This window comes from Eurosta solidaginis, chromosome 1, assembly GCF_040869045.1.
Source record: "Eurosta solidaginis isolate ZX-2024a chromosome 1, ASM4086904v1, whole genome shotgun sequence".
Taxonomy (NCBI): domain Eukaryota; kingdom Metazoa; phylum Arthropoda; class Insecta; order Diptera; family Tephritidae; genus Eurosta; species Eurosta solidaginis.
The window spans coordinates 56920031-56944864 of record NC_090319.1 but is presented as its reverse complement, the minus strand read 5'-3'; the positions used below and the strand labels follow the sequence as shown (position 1 = coordinate 56944864).

Sequence of the window (24834 nt, the reverse complement as noted above, 5' to 3'; positions counted from 1 at the left end):
GCCTATATACATATTGTGACGAATATAAGCATCACTAAGCTGTTAGTAAATAATCACGCAACAACAAAAACATGAACCAGCGCTGTTATGTACGTGTACACATTAAAGCTAGCAACACTTATGTAGAAGGCGACGAAGAGCTATCTCACACACACAGATGTATTCATCAGCCGAAGTAGTTACCCACACATACACACGCATATGGTTATAAACTACAAATATACATGTACTTACATATATAGCTGGTAACTAACCAAGCACGAGCTACAACTGTTCGGGAAATTACTAGACGTTAGGAGAAATGGGTTAACGAGGAAACCGAGAGTATAAAAGCAGCGCAAGCCGAGTAATAACGAATCAGTTTTGATTTAAGTACGCTATTGGTGGTGAAGTATAATTGTGAAGTACTACCCCAAAGTAATCTAAATAAAGACCAGTTTGCAATACTGAATATGGGAGTGATTTATTCAACAGTTTAGCGATTCGAACGTTAGCAGAAAGTTGCAAATAAGCGGAATTTCTCTAAATTCGTTACAATATTTTAAAGTTACCATTAAACTGTAATTGAAGGGAATGTGTATAATGAAATAAGCCCCTCTTCTCATATTCCAAGTGGGTTCTATGTTGCGCTTAATCAGTGAAACAAGATTCAATTTAGTCAATGTACTTCGCAATAATGATCAGAATAGGTTTTGTAATATCTAAAACTCTGGCTCACAGTTTACATCTACAAATTTTCGAAGGCTGTTACGAATTATTTTGTTTCCAAAGTATCTGCAATCGTTAAACAGTTATCGGCTTAAAGAAAGTTCTATACAGATCAAGCCTCCTCCTCCCAATAAGAAAACTCCTGCAAGGTTTTGGGGAGTTTTATCGATGTTGAAGGTCCTTTGCCGGATATTTAAACCACACGTTTCAGGAAATTCTGCCATTAAGGTCCTTAATCTTGACCCAATAACAGGCATTTCTTCGCTCTAGTGCATTCAGCGTGAAATTAAATCCTTAAAAGACGTATCCATCTGTCAGGAATGAGTTCTGTACTGAATTGTTTATCATCGTTTATCAGTGGCGTCGCTGTAAAGGTACAGAGCGACGACACATTTTTAACCCCAACTCTAAAGGGAGAGACATACATAGTTTACGACCCCCGTGGTATATTAGATCAAGAGCTTAGTTCACATGGTAAAAGTACCGGGTTGAGCACTGAGTAATAAAATTTTTGGAAACAGCTATTTTGGTATCTGTTTAGTAGGGGTATACTTTCGGTTGCGTTTCGAAACTCCTGTTGTTGGATTTCTTCCATATATAGCGGTGATCACAGAAATCCATTAACTTGCAGACGTGATTCGGGGGAAATCAAACGAGTATTTAAACTATAGCCAAATTGTATGTGGATTTATGATTTTATGCGGTCGCCGTGGTGTGGTGGTAGCTGCTCCGCCTACCACACCGAAGATCCTGGGTTCACGCCCCGGGCAAAGCAACATCAACATTTTTTATACAAGTTTTTTCAATTAGAAGAAAATTTTTCTAAGCGGGGTCGCCCCTCCGCAGTGTTTGGCAAGCACTCCGAGTGTATTTCTGCGATAGAAAGCTGCTCAGTGAAAACTTATCTGCCTTGCAGATGCCGTTCGGAGTCGGCATAAAACAAGTAGGTCCCGTCGCGCCAATTTGTAAGCAAAACTAAAAGGAGCACGACGCATATTGGAAGAGAAGCTCTGCCTAAAATCTCTTCGGAGGTTATCGCGCCTTACACTTATTTTTTTTTATGACTATATGACTTCTGGGTATAACTAATGAAAAAATTATACAAAGCAAGTAGAACTACCAAAACAAAATGCCACATCATGCAACAAAATGGAATATGCGACTTTTGCCTTTAGAGTGCCGCCGCAGTGCCTAAGCAGACAAACGAAAACCTAAAAAAAATGCACTAGAAATCGTAGATAAAATATAATTTAACAAACTAAAGTTAAAGCACAACAAAAAAATTAGGCAACAGGAAGCATTTAACTGTGGCTATGCAACAACAACAAAAGTCCCATGAGATCCTTTAAATTTATGAGTATATACAAATGTATTTAGAAGTTACATGCATGACACTTGTCGGCTGCCAGTACCGTTATAGCAGCGCACCACCACTCCCCGAATTGCATGTACATTGCATGGGCAACGAACTTTTGCTGCAAGTAGCGAACACGCGATAAAAATTTAGCAGACAGGCAGGCATTTGGAACCTCACAGCTCTGTCTACATTGTCCATTGGACGAATCCTACAAATGTTGCTCAATCCAAAAGTGTGCACGCGAAATATCAAAATACTTGCGCCATTGGTTAAAACGTCGTTTGTGGTAGACAGCATGGCAACATGCAACATTCTGTGGCAAGTTGTGGAAACATTGTACAACTGTAAATATATTTCATTGCAACACTGTGCACAATTTTACTTGATTTGGTGTGCAAAAACAGCTTCGGAGATGGGTGAAAAAAAATATAGCATGTATATCCACTAATATGTATTTCGAAAACGGAAAATTCGGTTTGGTTGGCAGATTCTTTGTAACAAGGTTGCCACCTCATTAAAATTAAATTTAAGAAAACGAGACATGCCAATATGGGTAACACAGGAAAGGTGTTCTACACCTTATTTAAAAAAAGTTATTCTCATATAAGATTGCTACACTTATTTCATTTACCACGCAGGGTTGCCAGCTTATTTAGCTAAATTTATTCATTTGCGTATCTGCTAATATCGGAAAGTGATTACCCATTCGGATGAAATTGCTTTTACATAAATTATACGCTACATTCGAAGCTGTCTTGCTTATCTACAAACTCTCACTAGGTGCAATACGGAAAACTGTAGTCTACGATATCACCTAAGTAAGTTAAATCTATCCCATACAAAAATCTGTCGCTTTTGTGAGCTGGTGGAGAAAACGCCGGCTCACACTTCCGGCGAATTCGTCGATGAGGCAAGGCAGAGACTCTCATCTAGATGCGGTTACTCTTAATCATTTCGTGATGTGAAGTAAACAGCCTGAAGAGGTACTTAAATACTTAGGTTTTGCTGTGTAGGACATTTCTGCTAAGTACTTTCCAAAGGATTAAGGGAGGGTCGCAGATGTGGTCAATTCTTTGCCGAATTTTAATCCGGTAAGCTCCGGTGCCAGCAAATTCTGGTTCTAGGGAACGGTTGCGGAATCAGACAGCCCTTTTCGCATATGCTTCCGGTACACTTCAGTAGTCGCCTTTTACGACAGGCATGCTTACCCTGGTATATTCTTAGTATCTTAACTGACGGGGTCGGTTCCCCACATATTGATCTTATGAATAAAAATTGATGCGTGTGTTTATAGGTTTTCATAGTTCTCTCTCGATTTCGATGAAACTTTCACAGTACTTTCACGCGCTAAATCAGTTTTTTAAGCCATATAAGATGTCAAAAAAGTGGCAAGGCCACATACCCCAGGAAATATCAATTTTCCTTTTGCCAGAAATCCGAGTTTGTTCGGCTGAAGATAATGATATGTACCCTATAAAATTATTTTTATAGAATTTAGAAGTGTGGAAGGGGAAGTTGAATTGGACATCGCAGTGGTAGTAGTAGTAGTAGAAGTAGGAGCGGAATAAGAGTTGGAGTCTGATAAGAAGAGGGGGTGGAAGTGGGAATGGGAATCGAAGTGGGAGTGAGAGTAGGAGTGGAATTGAAGTAGTTGGAATTGGACGTAGTAGTGAGTGTTTGAATTTGACTGTTAGTGGGATTGGGAGAGGTAGTTGCATTGGGAGTGGGAGTGCGAATGGGAGTGGGAATGTAAAGGGAGTGGAACACGAGGCAATGGCAGAAATAGAAGTGGAAGAGTAAGATAAGATACCGATTAACAAGTGTATAATAAAAATTATAGTCAATTCTCAGCACCCAAAAAGCTGGCTAAAAATACTCATTTTAAAATACTCATTAACACCTTTCATTTGATACCCATCAGACTGGTCCACCTTTATGGCGATTTCTCGAAAAAGCATCCACCTATAGAACTATGTCCCACTCCCTTTTAAAATACTCTTTAATACCTTCCATTTGATACCCATGTCATACAAACACATTCCAGGGTTACCCTAGGTTCATTTTCCTACATGGTTATTTTCCCTTATTTTGTCTCCATAGCTCTCAGCTGAGAAAGAAATAAAAACATTTTACATGAATCATTTATCAATAGGCCGATAAAAACAAAAACAATTGTTAAAAAAATTTTATCTACTGAGCACCTCCCAAATATCAAAACACTGCTCTTCTAAACTTCTCTATATTTAACAAAAACTTTGCACATTTACCCCACAGTGCATCATCTTAAAAGTTAATTTCCATTACTCAAATAAACACTAAAGCCACCATCAAGCCATTCTGAATAAAAATAAAGAAAACCAATAAAACAACTAAGTTCCCAATGCGAATGTGCAATATTTAGCTGCAACATTTATCTGTGACATTGTTGCAACTTAACCCCTCTCCACTCCCCTTCGCAATCTTGGTAACCAACGCTTCACTTTGCATTATTTACAGTTTTTACACTTGGCAATTTCTGGGCTCCCCAGCGTCTACTTTTCACTTCTTGAGAGTTTTATATGTCTTTGAATTTCAACACTTTTTCACGGCTACTTAAAAGTTATACTTTACAACAATTGTTGTTCTTATTTTCGTTAGTCATAAGGGAATCTAGTTGACAAAATCAAATAAAATAATAGCCATATTCATACACACACATACATATACGGATATATACAAGCGTTTGTATTTCAGCGAGTTTTGCCACTTAGTAGTTGTAGCAGAATTTTCCTTTTGGCTTATTTTCATGAAAATTTTTCTTCAATTTTCTTTCATTGTTTTGCTTACTTTATTTTTAGAAGTCTGTAGGGATTGTATGTACAAATAGCAAAATCGAATCATGTGCAAATGTCAGCCTTGAAAGTATTTGGCTACATAAACCAAAAATGTGTCCGTGAAAAGTAGTACGTGCGGAAGTTTAGGAAAACTTTTTAATAGTTGGCAACACTTCGGGGCATTTTAGCGAACCACACATTACTTAGTTTTCATCTTTGTTCTACGTTTACATTTGATATTTCCCTTAGCTGCTGGGAATTTTAAAATGACTGATGGAATTTTGCCGATTCCTTAAATGGAGCGTGAAGACATGGACTGTGTTGAATGTTTGATTTGATGAAAGATTTGACAAAGCGGTCATTAGCCTGATTTGATTTTAATAGGGCATGATTTGTATGGTTAGGATTGACTTTAAAGTGACTGTAATAAAATGTGAATTACTTAAATACGTTTTTCATGCTACAATTTTTTATACCCAGCTGTACTTGGACACAGGGTATTATAACGTTGATTGGAACACCGTTGGTTGTACAGGTATAAAGGAATCGAGATAGATATAGACTTCCATATATCAAAATCATTAGTATCGATCAAAATATTTGACTAAATCATGTCCGTCTGTCTGTCTGTCCGTCCCTTAACACGATAACTTGAGCAAATATTGAAATATATTCACCAAATATATAGTATATGGGCTTATATGGACCCAGAATAAATTGGTATTGAAAATGAGCGAAATCGGACGATAACCACGCCAACTATTTTGATTTCGAAAATTTAGAAAACTTAAAAAAATTAGATAATTCAAAAACGAATACCGCTAAGCTAATGAATTTTGTTGGGTGGGGAATTTGGAATATGGCCGTGGCACCACATATTTTTAGAAGAAGAATATTCGGAAGTTTAACAAGCCGTAAATAAAAAGCCGTTAAAGATATTACGTTGAAATTTGGCAGAGAAACTTTTTTTGCCAAATTATATAGACTGTGTGAGGATAATCAAAATCGGTTAAATATTACGCCCACTTTTACTAAAGTTCTAACCTTAGCAAAGTTTGCAATAACTTTATGATATTTAACAACATTTAACAAATAAAAATAAATGTAAGGCGCGATAACTTCCCAAAGGGTGTTAGGCCTAGTTTCACTCTCCTTTGGAATTTGCGTCGTGCTCCTTTTAATTTTTCCCACAAATTAGCGGGACGGGGCCTACTTGTTTTTATGCCAACTTAGAACGACATCTGCAAGACAGATGAGTTTTCACTGAGAAGCTTTTCATGGCAGAAATACACTCGGAGTGCTTGCCAAACACTGCCGATTGGCGACCCCACTTAGAAAAATTGTCTTCTAATTGTAAAACCTTCTTTCTAAAATGTTGGTATTGCTTTGCCTGTGGAGTGAGCCCAGGATCTTCGGTGTGATAGGCGGAGCACGCTATCGTCACACCATGGCGGCCGTCAAGAAAATGTATGGAAGAAAAATCCCATATTTCAACTACATGATGCAATAGAAGTTTGGAGTAGAGAATGTCGACGAATAGGCTTATCATCAAGGGATATCCTCATTATGTTTACACAGCCAGGAAGTCTTGCACAAGTACATCTAAGCTGTTGGATGAAAGCATTAGAGTCCTAAATAATATGGGAGTAAAAACCAAGGTTTCGTTAGATAAGTCTCCAAGCAGCAGGGACTTGAACGTAATGGACTGGCAGACTACCTATCCAAGCAGAGTGCTACAGCAGCATTCTACGGTCCAAAACTCTTCTATGGACTAACAAAAGCACTCACACCAGGGAAAACAAAGCTAACTAGGAAACAAAGCAGTTCAGATTGCTCAGAGCAAAGACAGGCCTAATTTTTTATACTCCCAGAGATTGCTTTAATCTAAGCAAAGAGGGCCTACGAGCTCTCACTGGATGCTAAATCTGTCGCTTTTGTAAGCTGGAGGATAAAACGCTGGTACATATTCTCTGCGAGTTCGTCACTCGGGCAAAACAGAGACTTTCCCGCCGAGGTAGTGTGACTGTTATTCCCCTCGTAGTATGAAGTAAAAATCTTGAAGAGGTATTTAGTTACATTAAAAGCCTACACATACAGTGATGGGCTTAAATTTTAAGCACCATAGATCTAAATATAGTCAGCAGTGCTCGAGGCCTAATAATAGTAATAGTAATTAAAATTCAAGCAGAAGTGTTTTTCCAACTATATGCGCACTCATTTTTAGAATACATAATTATAATGTGGAATTGAAATCGTCATTGGAAAGGCTTCGTTAGAATGTGCAATAACTGAACACCAATGACGATGGGTGGCACCACTGGAAGTGATATACTATTTCGAAAGACTATTTATGTCTACGAGATCGCTATCCCTATTTTGATAACAATCTTTATGCCGTATTTCGTAAAGACAGGGACGCTGACAGAACTGGTCGCTCGAGGGGTGGTGGTGTCCTCATTGCAGTCCAACGAAAATACTGTTCGTTTTTAATCAATTTGGATAATGTTGACCCACTACTTGGTCAGCTTTGTGTATGCATTGGTGGATCTTCTTTTTCCAGTTCGCTGTATATATTTGCTTCGTATAGTCCACCGAATAGTGCTGACAGCCTCTATATCGCGCATGCTGATAACATTATAACGTTTGTACACAATAGACTGGGTGAGGACCAGATTTGCGCTTTTGGTGATTTTAATCTTGGTTGCGTTAGCTGGTCAAATAGCTATTCATGTAATGGTCTTATTCCTAATAATCTATCTTCCTTTCATGAGACTTATGTTATTGATAATCTACTTAGCTTAAATTTATGTCAAATTAACAATTATGTTAACAAGCTCGATAGAATTTTTGATTTAAATTTTGTTGGTGATGGTTTGCATCATGATCTATCTGAATGTTTTGATCCAATATCGGTACCAGGGTTGCATCATGTTGCCCTGGTTCTGAAAATTAAGTTTTATCACTTTGCACAGATTTCTTCGGAAAAGGAAATGGCTTTTAATTATGCTTGTTGTGATTTTGATCCATCTAAATATTATTTGTTCAGATGTTAACTGGGGTGACTCTTTGGATGGCTGATGTTTCTGTCAGTTTTTACAAATTCAAAGAAATTTTGTTGACTATTTGTTCTACCAATATTCCTTTGATAAAAAGCAAACCATATAAGTTACCTTGGTATAACTATCGTTTGAAGAAGTTAAAAAATCCTTGCAATAAATTTTGCAAGAAGTATAAGGCAACCAACAGTCAATTCCATTATAATACCTACAAGCGTTTGCTGAAAGAGTTTAACTGTCTGGATAAGTTTTTGCATAAAAATTATATTCTTAATATCGAACATAGCATCAACTCGAATCCCAAGAACTTTTGGAACTTTTTGAATTCGAAAAAGTCCTGTTCTATAATACCATCAACCGTTTTTCTTAATGACAAATCAGCTCATACTCCTGTAGATGTGGCAAATTTTTTTGCCGACTTCTTCAAGTCTTATTTTGATAACAATTATTCTGAGTATTGTCTACCGGCTTTTTCTAGCAGATGTCAGGTAGACTGTGTCTACACGGATTTTTCGAAAGCCTTTGACAAAGTGTCTCATAGGATTCTGATTGCGAAGCTTGAGTGTCTTGGCTTTCATTCTGGATTTCTAAATTGGCCTAAGTCGTACTTACGTCATAGACCAAGCATGGTTATGGTTGATAATGCCTCCTCTTATTCGTATGTTGCGACATCGGGTGTCCCACAGGGTAGCATTCTTGGTCCATTGCTCTTTGTGTTGTTTATAAATGATATTTCCTCATGCTTTAAGTTCATTTCTTTCTTGCTATATGCCGATGACTTGAGGATATTTTCGAGAGTTACCAATCTAACTGACGTGGTTAAAATTCAGTTAGACGTTAATAATTTATACTTGTGGTGCCGGAAGTCGCACCTTTCGCTTAATATCAGCAAATGTTTTCATGTTTCTTTTTCAGAATCTAGTAATCTTTTAGCGTCATCTTACAGAATTTGAGCTCATACTCTGCAGATGTAAAAAATGTAAGGCGCGATAACCTCCGAAGAGATCTAAGGCCGAGCTTCTGTTCCAATTTCCGTAGTGCTCCTCTTGATTTCCCCTACAAATTGGCCGGACGGGACCTACATGTTTTATGCCGACTCCGAGCGGCATCTGCAAGGCAGATGAGTTTTCACTGAGAGCTTTTCATGGCAGAAATACACCCGGAGCGCTTGCCAAACACTGCCGAGGGGCGACCCAGCTTAGAAAAATTTTCTTCTAATTGAAAAACCTTATTTCTAAAATTTGTCGTTGCTTTGCCCGGGGTGCGAACCCAGGGCATACGGTGTGATAGGCGGAGCACGCTACCATCACACCACGGTGGCCGCATACTCTGCAGATATCCAGGATCAGGGAAATAAAGGATCTTGGTGTTATTTTTGATGCCAAGCTCTCTTTCAACAGCCACATGGATTTTTTAGTATCGAAGTCATATGCTATGCTAGGTTTTCTTACACTCAAAAAAAAAAGTATCACTATCATTTTAATACACGATGTGCAAAAATGAAACTATAAACGGTATAGTTTTTGTGGTATGAATGCAACGATAAATATTATAAAAAGTATAATTAAAAGTATCAATTTTGTATCTTGACTATTGATTTGCCCATGGAAAATATTTGTTTCGCCCTTAAAATGTATCAAAATGATAACTGTATAAATTTCCTAGTTTCATTATGATAACATTTAATACTAGATTGATTATAAAACGCATTACATTTGTATGTAGTCTATTAACTTGACAAATACAAGTCTCAAACTAATATTTCGAAAATGTCAATAACATAAGATCATTGGTGACGAAAAAAAGATAAGCAAAAATTGCACATTGATGCTTAGATTAGATGGCATCGCCTTGATGATAACTTTTTTTGAGTGTAGAAGAAATAGTTCTGATTTCTGAAATCCCTATACATTAAAGTTGCTTTACACCACTTTTGTACGTCCCTATCTGGAGTATGCAGCCTTTATATGGCGTCCATTTCATCAATTTAGAATAGACAGAATAGAACGTGTTCAAAAAGTGTTTCTTAAATACGCTTTGCTTTGCCTTCGCTTCACGGAACCAGTTCCCTCCTACAGGTCTGATCATTGTTAACAAATCTTAAATCTTTAGAAAAAGGTCTGTCCTCTCGTTAACTTTTGTTTTTGGCATTATACAAGGAACTGTTGACTGTACTTAACTTCTGGTGCGCATTTATCTTAATGTCCCGCGAAGGACACTGCGATTTTCTAATATTTTTTATTGCGAAAACTTTAAGACAAACTATCTTCGGAACGCCCCTTTGTCAAGGGCTGTTAATGAATTCAATATAATCTTTAAATCTATCGATATTGATTATTCGGTCTCGAAATCATATTTTCTTTATACTTTAAATTTAATATAATCTATTAATTTGCTAATTTAATTTACTCATAGTATGTAAGAATATTTTTCATGTTCGTAGACTAATTCAAATAAATAAATAAATAAATAATACATTCCTCGAGGCACGGTGAGCGTGTAGAAGCGAAGCAACTCTCTATCCCTATCATCACCCTATCCCTATCGCTATGCATATCCATATCCCTATTTCTATTCCTATTCCTATCCCTATCACTATCCCTATCCATATTCCTATCCTTGGCCCCGTTCCTTTCACTATTCACGTCCCTATTCCTATCTCCATCTCTATATTCTCTGCTTATTGCTATCCCTAAGAAAATAGGAGTGGCAATTTTTTTTATAAAATTTCATCTGTTTATTCTTCTTTTTTCGACAATTAAAGAAAAAACTTTCATGATTTTTTTAACTAAAACTATTCAAACCAATCTCAAAAATGTTCAAGGAAAAATTGTGAAGTTCGAAAAAAGTTTACGATAATTTCCAACTTTTTTTTGGAGATTTCTGAATTCTTTTGAGTATGCAGTTGTGAAGCCCGATTAAATTTTAGTCCAGTAAAGTACAGGTTATAGATCTCTGAAAAAGTGTTTTGATTTTTGACAATTTTTATTTCAGAAGGGTGTTTTATATCTACTTTCATAAGAAGAGCGCATGGCTTAATTTTTCATGTGGTATAAAATCTGAAACACCAAAAAGTTGTCAAAAATCAATACGTATTTGGGGAGACATATAACTTGTACTTTGTCAGACTAAAATTGATTGGGCTACAAAACTGTGTACTCCGAAACTATAAATTAAAAAGTCGAAACTTTCGTAAGATTTTCGCGAATTTTTTTGGGATTGGCTTGCAGAGTTTCATTTGCATAATTTATAGAAATTGAAAAAATATTAAGTTTTGCTGTTCATGTATAAATATGCTTTTGAATTATCCTATAAAATAATTTTTTTTTTCGCCGTTTTCAGGTTGGCGAATCGATGGCTAATGATAAAACGAATACATCATGCCTGAAGGCGACACCTGACCAAAGATGTTTAGGTTTGTGTTTAATTTTCTTTTTATTTAAACAAATACTATTAAGCTTCAGTTGCAACAGCAATAACAACAACAACAGAAACGGCAACAGATAGATACAGTTATCAAATAAAATTATAAAAAATTGCAACGTAAAAAGAACGCAAAAAATGTATAAAGTAAATTTTGTAAATTAAATAAGCAAGCCAAAAAAGTGAAATAAAACAAAATATATAATGCATAACAGAAAAACAAAACAAAAAAGCAACAAAAAATATCCTAAAAAAGTAAAACTCTTTGACGCGCAAATTTTTTCTAAAAGCAAACCAAATTAAAGTTTTGCAAACATTTTATATTGAGATTCAAGCTGAAATAAAACGTAATGTTATGACATAAATGAGAAATTATACTAACAATGAGAATATTAAATTAAGAGTAAAAATTGCTTAAGAATTTCTTAGTCTAAATAACAGCAAAGTTGTATGTAAAATGCGTGTAAATTTTCAATGTAGCGGTACATGTAGTATATGAACAAAAACTGCGCTTCGTAAAAACTTCCACTTTTTTAAATTTTTTTTTTTTACCATAAAAAGATGTGAAATTTTCTCTTTTCAATTTCCTTTTACAACAAAATGCTGCGTAGTTTAATATGAAAACAAAAATATAAATAAATATGTCCAAATTAAGATTTAGGTTAGGCACATAATTTAATTGGGAAAAGAAAAAGTTATAAGGTAAAATTGATGTGTGTAAAAATTTTCGATAACGAACTTTATTGCTAAGAACAGAGCCAAATTTTTTCGGGAAAACTTATGAATAGCTATAGGAATTTAATACGCACTAGGCCACCAGAAACAGAAATCAAGTAAATAATATAAATTACAAAAGTGTTAAGGGAAAAATGCTGAAAAATCGAAAAGGTTGTTTGAAAAAAATTCAAAGTAGTATTATAAGTTAAACAAAATTCATGCGTGTTACGGCGAATTCACCATTCCTGCCCCAGCAGATATGTTGTTCCACTTTTTGAAACATAACTGCAGGGCTGTTATCAGTTAGCCATATATCTATAACTTGTCAAAATTTTCGTTTTCTTCATGCTTACTTAAGCTTCGTGTCTCAGTTAAGTGCAAGAAAAGAGTGTTAGCAAAAGTCAGCAGTTTCACTAGTTTTCGTCAGTTATCTACGTATAAGTTATATAAATTCTCGCTTTTACCATGGCAACTGAGGCATGGGCTGTCAGTTAAGTACATGGCAAATGTATCAGATGATTTGTTTAGTTTTTGTGTGTTCACAATAGATTTTTGCGATTTGTTTTACAAAATGTTCACAATTAACCATTTAATCGAAGGTTGAACACCCTGCGATGGTGAAAACGAAAATGCCAATTGAAGCTTTCCCAAAAGATTACTATGCTTCAGGTAAAATCTAACTTAACTGGAGATGGTGAAAACGGGCCTTACACGAAAATAACTACCTGTTGCATGCTTTCATGCTTCGTTCTTTACTTCACTACTAACGGCCGTTCTAATCATCTCTGTCTAGTAAAGTTAGAATTTAACTGTATGATGGCAGTCTTTCAGAAAGCTTCAATTGACATTTTCGTTTTCACCAACGCAGGGTTGCTACCCTTCGGTTAAATCATTAATTTTGAATATACTGTAAAACAAATTGCAAGAATCTATTGTGAATACACGAAAACGAACAAAATCATCTGACATTTGTTTACACCAAAAATGTTTTAACGGATACGATGGAAATTTCCCGATTAACGTGAAACTTAACGTTGCCATGCGTTCTTGATTAATTGTATCAGCCAGTGGAGTCATTGTCGATATCGCGCAGTTGCGCAACGTGAAGCAGCGTTAACCAACCTTAAGATATAGACTAAATGTAGTAAGCTTGTATAAATGTAGTAAAGTTTGTATAATAAGATTTAATGAGAAACTTTTTGGCAACCCTGCATTATGTTTTTTGTATAAGTTCAGCCTGTTCTGAATTTCATTAAGTCTGAAAAAAGTTATGCTTTCTCGAAAAATATTTCTCAATTTCTGAAATATGATTCAACGTTTATGAGGGTGACCTGTTCCAAGGAACTCTACATTAAGGCATAACGCCGTAAATGGTGTCCTATGATAATAAGTTACGCAAATATGCCAAAATCAAAATGTGACAAAGAGTGAATTGGCTAACAACCAATTCTAGCAATCAAAAAAGATCAAATTGGGAGAATGACATTATTTCAAGAGATGTTTTGTTCTTATGTCGTCGGTTCTCATCTTATTCCAAAGCAGGGAGTGTGCATACATGGTCGACTGAGAGGAGGATCGCCTTATCTAGGCTACCGCTTTTTCAACGATTTATTTAAAAAAAATGATGGAAGAAATAAGTATCTAGCTCAGAATGTTTTCAAAAATACCTTATATTATCATAAAAGCAACATTGTTTCAACTGCAATAGTTTGTTCTTCAGTCGATTACTGAGATATGTTTTTATACAAATTCTGAGAATGAGAGTTTTTAAACCGAAAGCCTAAATAGTACTATTTTCCACGTAACCGACGATTCAATTTGTAGTAAAAAAAATTTACAACTTTTTTAAAGTTTAAAAAATCGGAAGCCTGCACAATTTAATTTCCTTGCATATGTAAATTAAATTTTACAACAATAAATCATATACAAAAATAATAATTGCGCAATACAGCGAATTTCATGCCAAGCTTGCCACTTAGTATAAAACTTTATCGCATGCAATAAAAAACTTTCCGCTTCCGGTGAATAAAAAAGGGCCTCATACCATGCGAAAGTAAAGTCTAATGCAGCATACTGTATTGGCCATTTTTTCTGCCTGCAATTCAGGCGATCCGAGTCTGCAATAAAGAGCTTTTTACTCATGCATTTATTTATTTTTTATTACTTTACTTTCCGGGTAAACGAACCCTCTCTTTTTTTTTTTTTTGCTTCCAACTGCTGGCAATTAACTTTTGTCGCAGCATTTTTTGTATTGATTGTAACCATTGAAATCACCTGCACTGCCAAAACAGCATGAAAAGCATTTAAGTTGTAAAAATTAAGTTAATGAAAATGTTATTTTTGTGTAAAATTACGCATACGAGTATAAGAGCATATCTTGGGTTGTTTTTGCTTTTGGTGGAAATTTAAATGAAATCATGGGAACATTTCTATTTTGCAAATTTTTTAAGCTTTTTTTATTAAATAAATTTTAAGTTATTGTGGGTATTTCAGACCTAACTAAAAATATGTAGTTTTTGTGACATAATTATACTTTTGGGAAAGAAATTATTTTCCTTCCTAGAAATTGATGACAATTTTATATCACCAGCAGTAATTCGAAAAGTTATCTTTTCTATCATTTGCATTTTTTAAAATAGTTTTATACTTTTTCTTTTCTTTCTTTCTTCCTTTTATTATTATTAGAACTTTTGGTATAAAATAAAGTTTTTTATTGTTTATTACTTAAATTCCCGAAAATTCGTGTTCCATGTGTTCTGATTTTTTATTTTTTTCTTCATTTTTTATAGTTGCTTCATTTTAAAAAAATATAGACTAATAGCCACTTTAAAATAAACAATCAACAAATTTTTTGTATTATGTTTTTTATTGGTTTCTTTTTATTTTTATTGTTTTTTTTTTTTAGTTAAATGAGATTTTTACTTTACTTTTTAGAATTTTCGCTTTTTTTCTTAGCTCTTTTTATGATTTTTTGTAGTTAAACATCATTTTTACCAATAAATTTTATATACGTTTCTTGTTGTTTTACTATTCTATTATGTTTTCTTATATTTTTTTTTTTTCTATCATTTTTTTGTAGTTTTTTTCAATGGGTTGTAGGATAGGTTAGGTGGTAGCTTCCCTGATAAGGATAGCTCACTTGGACAACACGAAGGTCCGTTGTGATACCACATACACCAAAAATAACGGTGACCTAGATCCAGCTACTTAGAGAATCGTTGGGTAGCAACGATAAAGCTCCGAATGATACCGATCTCAACTTTGGATATATCCTCGGGAGATCCAAGTGAGTCGCGACCGAAGTACTTTCGCCTAATTCTGGCAAAAGCTGGACAATCAAGCATAAAGTGATTTGGTGATTCCACCTCATCATCCTCCATACAGCTGCAGCAGGATGGAGTTTCCAGTATATTGAGACGTACCGCATGGATACCCATGGGACAGTGCCCTGTCAAAACCCCAATGACCATTGATAGGTGAGCCTTAGTGAACCCAATTATTTCAGCAGACCTCCTGCCATCCACTTTCGGCCAGAAAGATCTTGCTACCCTGCAAGACGTGGTATCCGCCCAACGTTTGCTGAGCTGATTCGAGGCCCAGCTATGGAGGAGCAATCCACAGGTGGCCAGCGGGATCCCGAAGTCCCTACAGCCATCTTCATCCGGTTCGGTTGTACCGATGCGGGCTAAGAGATCCGCTTGACAGTTACCCGGGATATCACTATGGCCCGGGACCCAGATAATCTTAATTGTAAAATAATTCGATGCAATCGCAAGCGAGGTCAGGCACTCCCAGACCACCCTCGATCGCACTGTAGTTGAGCTCAAGGCCTTGATAGCCGATTGGCTATCAGAGTAGATGTTAAATTCCCTAACCGTGGTAGCACTGGATAGCATTCCATCCACCGCATCCTTAATCGCAGCAATTTCCGCTTGGAATACACTGCAGTGATCAGCCAACTTAAACTTGCGGCTTAAATTTAGCTCTTGACAAAAGACCCCCTCACCAACCTTTCCATCCAGCTTTGACCCATCCGTGAACAAGTTAACCGGTCCCATGCCATAGATAATTCCTCTTCCCCAATCCTCTCTCTCTGGAATAACTGGGGTGAAGGTTGTATAGGGAGCTGTTATCGGCATACAGTAGTCCGTTCTGTCCGGGATGAAGTCGAAACTGGTAAGAAGGCTAGAGTGTCCGCGGTCAGAAAGTCTATATCCCATATCACGAAGCCTGACCAACGACCTTGCCGCGGCCGCCTTTCCCGCAATATCTACTGGGTATATGTTCAGCATGACGTTCAGTGCCAAGGTAGGCGTTGTTCTGAGAGCGCCACTGATACCGATCAGCGCCGTCCGTTGCACTGACACTAACATTTTGGAGGTGCTCGCCGTGTCCAGTGCTTTCCACCAGACCAGCACCCCATATAGCAGAATCGGTTTGACCACCATCTCATAAAGCCAGTGTACTATTCTTGGCGAGAGTCCCCATCTCTTTCCGATAGCTCCTCTGCAGCAGTACAAGGCAATGGCGGCCTTCCTGGCCCGATCTTCCGCATTGGGTCTCCAGGACAGTTTCTTGTCCAAAACAATCCCCAAATATTTAACCCTATCAGAAAGTACCAACGGTACCCCTGCAATCGAGGGAGTTCTGAAATCGGGCACCTTATATCTTCTTGTGAAAAGGACCAATTCCGTTTTTCCCGGGTTGACCGCCAATCCACATGATTCAGCCCACCTAGCCACAGTATCCAGGTAGCCCTGAAGAACATCGCGCAGGGCGCCCAGAAATTTGCCTCTGACTAGGATAGCGAGGTCATCTGCATAGGCAACCACCCGACAACCATTGGCTTCCAGCTCCACAAGAAGCTCGTTGACTACCACAACCCAGAGGAGAGGAGATAGGACACCCCCCTGTGGCGTGCCCCTGCACACCTTCCTCTTAATTATGGCCCCTCCCCACTCCGCTGCGACAATTCTGCCGCATAGAAGTTTGCTAATAAATTCAACCAGAGCCGCCTCGACTCCTAAACCCACCAGAGCTCTTTCGATTGACCCCGGTAAGACATTGTTAAAAGCTCCCTCGATGTCTAGAAAGGCACCCAGAGCATACTCTTTGTGTTCTAGGGACCCCTCTATTTGCTTTACAATCGAATGGAGAGCCGTTTCCGTCGATCTGCCCTTGCAGTACGCATGTTGTGAAGCCGACAGTAACCCCCGAGGTATCCTTTCCCGTAGGTACAGGTCAATCAACCGCTCAAACGTCTTAAGAAGAAACGACGAGAGACTGATTGGCCTGAAATCCTTAGGTGATACATGAGAGCTTCTGCCGGCCTTCGGAATGAAAATAACCCTAACCGTGTGCCAAGACTTCGGGATATAGTTAAGCCTGAGGCAGTTAATATATATGATGGCCAACCAGCGGCAGGAAATCCCCAAAGACCTTTGAAGCTGCGCAGGAATGATTCCATCCGGGCCCGGAGACTTATAGGGCTTGAACGACCCTATAGCCCAGGTTATCTGACTTTCCCGTATTGGAATGGCAGGCACTTCTGCATGGCCAACGACCGCCGACCATGCAGGCGAAGATCCCTGCGCAACTCGGACATCGGGAAAATGATTGTCCAGTAAAAGCCTTAGGGACTCCTCGCTACTCATCGACCAGTCCCCACCATCATCTCTCAGATACCCCAGAGGAGCGGGGTTCCTAGAGAGTATTTTTCTAAATCTCGCGGATTCATTGCAGCCTTCTACGTTTTCGCAGAAGCTTCGCCATGCATCTCGCTTGGCTATCCTTATTTCATATTTATAAATCCCCAGACTCACCTTATAGAGCTCCCAGTCCGAGGGTAATTTACTCCTCCTGGCTCTGTTGAAGAGCCGCCGACTGGACGCTCTTAGGTCGTCAAGAGAATCCGACCACCAGGGCGGCTTGCCCTTCCCCCTGTAAGTTTTCAATGGGCAGGACAGCTGAAAGGCGCTATTGCTTGCCGAGGTGAAGTTTTCCACCAGAACGTCTATCTCAGATTCGGACAGGCCCGAACTAATGATAGGCACCGCAGGCAGTAGCTCTCCCAGCTTCCTACAATACAAGTCCCAGTTAGTACTTTTAGGGTTCCTAAAAGATATTTTACCGGGACGTTCTTCGTTCACTGAGAACTGAATATATCGGTGATCAGAGAAGGAGTGCTCGTTGAGAACCCTCCATCCAGATATCCGACCTTCCAGTTCTCTACTAACCAGGGTGAGGTCCAGGACCTCCTCCCTTAACGCAGTAATAAAAGTCGGGTCATTCCCCCTATTACATATACAAAGTCCCTCATCTACAATAAAAGTAAATAAAGACTCACCTCTAGTGTTGGTATCCGAGCTTCCCCAAATGCTATGATGGGCATTTGCATCGGCACCGATGATCACGCCAACACCTCTCCGCCTTGCTTCAGCGGTGATTTCACCCAGTATCGCAGGTGGTGGTCCCACTACGTCCCCGTGGGGCATGTACGCTGAGACCACCCACATTTCATTACTTCCTCGCTCGAGGCAGACCGTGGTTACGTCAGCATTGCTTAAATTAGAGAGAATAAAAGCTTTAATCTCTTTTTTAACAAGCACACAGGATCTAGGCCTACTTGCCTCCGCATGCACCAAGGTGTTGAATTTTCCAGTCCTTAATCCAGAAATCTTACTGCCGTTACTACTCAGCCACGGCTCCTGGACAAGGACTATATCCACTCCGCCTTTTTCAAGGCAGAGCAACAAATTTGCGGAAGCCGCCTTAGAGTGCTGAATATTGATTTGACGGATTTCCATCAAAAGCGCTCTTCTTCCGCACCCCATCCTTGGCGGATTCGTATTAGTATTGTCCATTCTAAAAAAAAAAAAAAAAAAAAAAAAAAAAAAAAAAAAAAATGGGTTGTAAATGCTATTAATTTTTTTTAGTTACTAAATTTTTGTTATTATATTTTGTTTTAGTTTTTTTAATTCATACATTTGTAAACTTTTATCAAGAAATTTTAATTATTTATTTTTGTATTTTATCTAAATTTCTTTTAAATCCTTTTTGTTTTCATTAGTCTTTATTTATCCATATCTTTAATTTCGCATAGGTTTTTTTTTTGTTTTATCTCACCAAATTTTAGCAGATTTTTTTTTCTTATTTATATTTTTATTTTTTTTTTTTTTAATATAGATTTATTATTGGATGCTTATTTTTTCACATCATTTTAACCAATAAATTCAATTTTTTATTAATGTTTTTTTGGGTGTTGTCTTTATTCATTAACATTTTTTTAATTTTGCGTGATTTTTTTCTATAATTTCTTTTTCTTATAGTTTTTGTATTATTTCAAAATTCAGTTTTTTATTTTATTTTCAGTTTCTCATTAATTTTTTTATGATTCTTTTATTTATTCATGTCTTTAATTTTGCATAATTTTTTTGTTATCTTTTCATATTTTACCAGATTATTTTTTTCATATAAAAATTTTATTGTATATAAATTAGGATTTACCAAAGTTATAAAAATTTTCTCACTTTCTTGGACTGTTACACATCTTCCAATTTCCTTTTTTTTGTCTTTTTTTTAAGCTTTTTGTTTCTTAAATATATGTTTATGTCCCTTTTTTGGGTTTATTGTTGGAAAAAGATATAATTTTTAGCAACATAAATACATTTTTTTTGATGTTTTATCAAAAAATTTGGCAAATGTTTCTTCCATCAACAAATTTTATGCCTCCCATTTTCAACTAACAACAAACACCCTAATGCGCATGCAGCTGTGAGTAAAATAATAGCAGCAAACATGAATTGCAAATTGTACCAGCTCTTTTCTACATTTTTTATTTTCGCTAGTTAAACAAAAAACTTTAATGAATCATCTTGGTAAAACTATGTTAACAAATTTCGAAAACGTTCTCAAAAACTTAGAAAATTCGAGATGTTTTTAAAAATTCTTCAAGAAAATCTTCAAACATTTATAGAAATTAGGCTAATTTTAAACCAATGAGGTGCTTAAGTGCAAGAGAAACTTCACTGCTATGACCAGCGTTTCGCCAAGCTCCTTAGCTTCATCAGGGTTGAGTTTAGCAAAAAAATTGGTCATAGTGGTTCTCTTGCACTAAGACACCTCATTGGTCAAAATTTAGCCTAATTTCTATAAAAACAAATACAATATACATTTGATCTGCTATCAAAAAGTCCAAAGTTTTATTTAAAATTTTGGAAATGTTTTAAGTATGTACATATATTCTGGTTTTGTAGTTCAACTCATTTTAGCTTGACAAAGTGTAAGATTGAAATCTCTCAAAATTGGCATTGAATTTTGACAATTTTTTTTGAAGATTTTCTTCATATAAAAAATAAAATATATCTTACTTTTTTAAAAGTATTTTTTAATATTTTAGTAAATATGGGAAAATCAATAAAGAGATGAATAAAAGTCGAAAAATAATCATAAATATGCATTATTTTATAAAACAAATCATTTTTCTCTTCTAGCGCATATGTTCGTAGTTTACTTGTGTCGTTAACAGAAAGTTTGCGCCAAACTTACTTAAAGCACTTTAGTTATAAACGCACATCTATTGGTGGTAGGGATTGCAATCTAAACTTAGGCAGTCAAATAGCGTAAGCTAAATAATGTAGGTTAAGGGTGTACAACAAAAAAAATATTAATAAAAATAAAAAACTTTAATTTTCGCAAATACAATTTATAGAAAGAAGGTAATATTAAAAAAATATTTAGGCAAAAAGTTCCTGCGTTTCAAACATTTTTAAGTAAAAAAAATTAAATAAAAATATTGTGAAAATATGCTATAATTAAAAGAAAACTAATAACGTAACACAAATAAAAACATGTTATTCTATTAGCGCTTGTGGCATTTGAATCGCATTTGCACATTACCACTTTTTGCGCTTACTATATTTCATATCATTGTACAATTTAATTAATCAAAAATCAACATTTTCATATTTGCTAAAAAATTTGATTGACAAGATTTAAAATTTATTTATATACTTCATCATATATTAACGCAGCATTTAAAAGTTTAACAAGAAAAAACTCCAACAAATAATTGATTACGAAATACCAATATTAGTTGCAAATCATGTATCAGCAAATTTTAATTTATTTAAAACAAAAATGCTCTTACCGAAAAGGAGAAAATAAAATTGTGTTTGAAAAAATCAATGAATTAATGATTAGAAAGGCATTTGGTCTAAACACAAAATATGAATCCGTTCAAAATTTTGATTTGAGCTTTTAACCCAGGGTTCAGAAAATCTCCTCATTGATAAATTCAATATTTATCTTTTTCACTAATTTCAGCAAAACTCGTGAAAAATTTGTTTCTATTTATTGTGAGTTGAAAAAATTTAATACTCTTTTCTAAAAACTCATTGAAATATATATCACTTTTATAATATCAAATCTTTTCATATTATTTTTATTAAGATTAGTCTGTAGTTCTTTTTTCTGCTATTGCTCCGGTTCTGAACATAAACAGAGCATAGAGCAGAGCAGTAGCATAAAAAAGTGGTCACTTTCTTATCATTTAAAAACTCTACAGTTAGAATTTTTCAAGGAGTTTTTATTCTGTTTATTGCTCCGCTCCATAACACGACGTAGCCCAATACCAGAGCATGAGAAATGCTATCTCCGCCACAGCTCTGCTCTATGCTCTGTTCATGTTCAGAGCCGGAGCAGTAGCAGAGCATATTTTCTAGAAAAGCACATGTAAACACTGCAAAACAAAACCCTCAAAAAATAAAATTCATATTGAAAAAGCATAATGCTTGTTCGCTCCTTCGTATTTCATCGCTCAGTGGTTTTTGTTTTTTTTTTTTTTTGCACTTGGTAAATTCATTTATTTAAAACTGATAACTCGTAGAACTCATCAAGACATTTTCTAACCTAACAAGTAAAAAATTTTTTAAATACTAACCCTTTTAAAACTGTTTCTCAAATTTGAGTCTACTTGAGGTCTAAGCATTGTGCCAGCCTCTCCTCCCTCCTTTGGACTATTTTCGGAAATTTTTGGGATCTTTTCTTGTTTGCTTTAAATTCTTACGGAACTTCTTTGAAATAATGTTTTAGGGCATTTGAAGACCACTTATTATTTTGGGTTTGTTTTCGGAATCAATTCGGCTCTATTTATGGAATGTTCTGGGATACTTTGGGAACCATTATTGATAGGTTTTAGAGATTAATCGGGAATTAACTTAGAAGGATTTCGGAACTATGTAGGAATCGTTTGGCAATGTTTTAGAGATAATTTGGGTATTATTTCGGGATTATTTCGGCGCAATTTCGGAACTATCACCCGACTATTTTGTCGAATTTTGTTCAATGCAGTGCAGATTTCCTAAGCTCTACGTAAACAAACCTCTTGAAAAATTTGAATATAAAAGCTTAATTAAATGCTGAAGTCTCGAGAAATTTTATTTATAAGAAATATTTGATATATGAAAAGGGGGCATGGTCATATACCGATTCATTCCATTTTAAGACTTATTCCGGCTAAAAACAAAAAGTATGTCGGATTTAATTTATCTGTCGTTATTTGAACGAAGGTTGTTGCAAAAAAAAAATTTTAAGATAAGGCTTCGGAGGGAAAGGCTGACAGATGGATGAGGTTCGAGGCTTCCGTTTCTTTTCGGTAGTCGGTAACTCTTTATGTTGAAGCACAGCTTATCTATAGAAAAGCCCGGGTCTGTAGGAGGTTATGGTGACTGCGTGGAAAAGAATGTGTGGATGTGTCTTAATTAAACTCAAACTTCTGTGGGCATACTGTGGCAGGCCCTGCTTATTCTTTCTTATTTGGATATTTCGTTTTTTGCTTAATGTGCTGTAATATAGTAAGCCATTCAATTTCGCATCATTTGAAAACTCGGAGCAATAAATATTCCTGTAGCTCTGCAGGTCTGTCACTAGGCATCTGCACGTTACGCATTATATGCCTTTTGAAGTGGCGCCTGCCACATGTAGCAATATCACACCCTTGCCCTTACAGCAAGGGCGTCCTGCCATACACTGCAGAGTTTGAGGTATCTCAAACATCGCCCACATTGTAAGCTAAATGGCATGAGAAAAATCTATCACAAGGTTTTATAGTGGGCATCAGAGGTCTGCTTTTAGTACTAATAAAATCAGTGCACTCAGTCATGAGCCAAAAAATTGTGTCTAAATGCGTACTTAGTCAAGTACAGACAAATACTATGAGTAACTAGCACATAAAATAGAAAATACATACGAGTGCCCGCAACACATATGTCCCATACATATGTATATGACATTGTTGAGTATAAACTGAAATCATAGTCGCTTTAACTCTGTAGCATGTTGGTTTCGTGTGTAATACACTGTATACTTCGTTTATTATCAGTTTTTCTTTAGCGCTGTATTCAGTTTAGTTTCGTGTACATCGTTGTGTTGCTAGCGTCAGAAGACTGATATGACTATATTCATTTTATTGTACTGTTAGTCATACTGATTCAAATTACTGTTTTCATATAACAGAGTTGACTTTCTTGCTCAATAAGACAATTGAGTACTGAACTGCTTCGTGGCTTATGAGCGGTTATTCATTTTATGAAGCATGACTATGTAAATGTGTTTTAGTGGATATAAGTGCTTGATATTCTTTGTTTGTGCACGCACTAATACTAATTTTTTGGTTAGTCCACTAATAACCTTAAAACATGAATAATTGCAGCTCGCTGGTGGGCATAGTAATTGGGCCATGAAAAAGTGCTTGTCGAATTGGGTATGTTGCCACTACTAGAACGACAGGGATGTAAATGATAGATCAATACAAATAATACTTACTTCAAAACTATTCAAATGCTCGTTCATGAGTGGGTGAAATATAAGGGAGAAGTAGATTTTGAGATTTTGAAGAAACGATAAGTGAGTTCTTAAAACCATAAGTATTTCGCTGGTTTTCTGAGTCCTGTTTTAAACGCAAAACTTGTTTATCTAAATACTTAGTTGTAGTTTTTAAGGATTTTAATCAATAAAAAATATATATTTACGGATTCCTCAATAATCAAAAGTAACTTGAGTGCAATATTAATTACAAGCGTACATATGCAATTTTACGTTAACTACATTTATAATTTTGAATATACATATATACTCAATTATGGGAAATACAATACATTAACACATACATGCATACATACATACGTGCATTTGTTATTTATCCCTTACGTAATTATATATAATTGCATTTAACGACAATAGTTATTTATTTAAGCTCGCAGCAACACGCAATGTAATGAAAATCAAATATACATATTTACAACCAAACAAACATTAAAATATAGTATGTACATATCGTATGTGCATAAGAAAAGCTGAAGGGGCTATTTTGCTTGTAGATACTAATTAAGCGTTGAATTGCGAAATTCTGCTTCGCTGTGATTAAGCGCCTAAAAGTAGACTTCGCTTGATTTAGTGTATATTTACCAAATGTTTAAATATTTATTATCTACATATATTTTTACAATTATTCAAATGCCTTTAGGCATACAATTGATTGTTTTGCCCTTTCAGCTTAGTTATACTTAAGCAGTCTATTTAATATTCCATATCTAGCTTTTTTGTTGTTTATAATTAACATATCAAACATAATTTGATTATAATATAGTAAATAACAAGTCAATACATTGCTTATAAATTAAAGTAAGATGTTAGCTGTAATTTAAATTGCATAAATATTTAATTTTTTTTGTGCTGTAACCGTTCTATTGAATTACATACA

The 24834-nt window shown here is 35.8% G+C and overlaps 1 protein-coding gene across 1 annotated transcript in view; it reads left to right on the top strand.

The window, feature by feature from the left end:
- Positions 1–24834, top strand: part of Fur1 (Furin 1) — a 710727-nt gene that overhangs the window by 647487 nt on the left and 38406 nt on the right. Inside the window, exon 10 of the mRNA XM_067791546.1 lies at positions 11277–11349. Coding sequence (XP_067647647.1) covers positions 11277–11349 — 73 coding nt within the window. The remainder of the gene's footprint in view (positions 1–11276; positions 11350–24834) is intronic.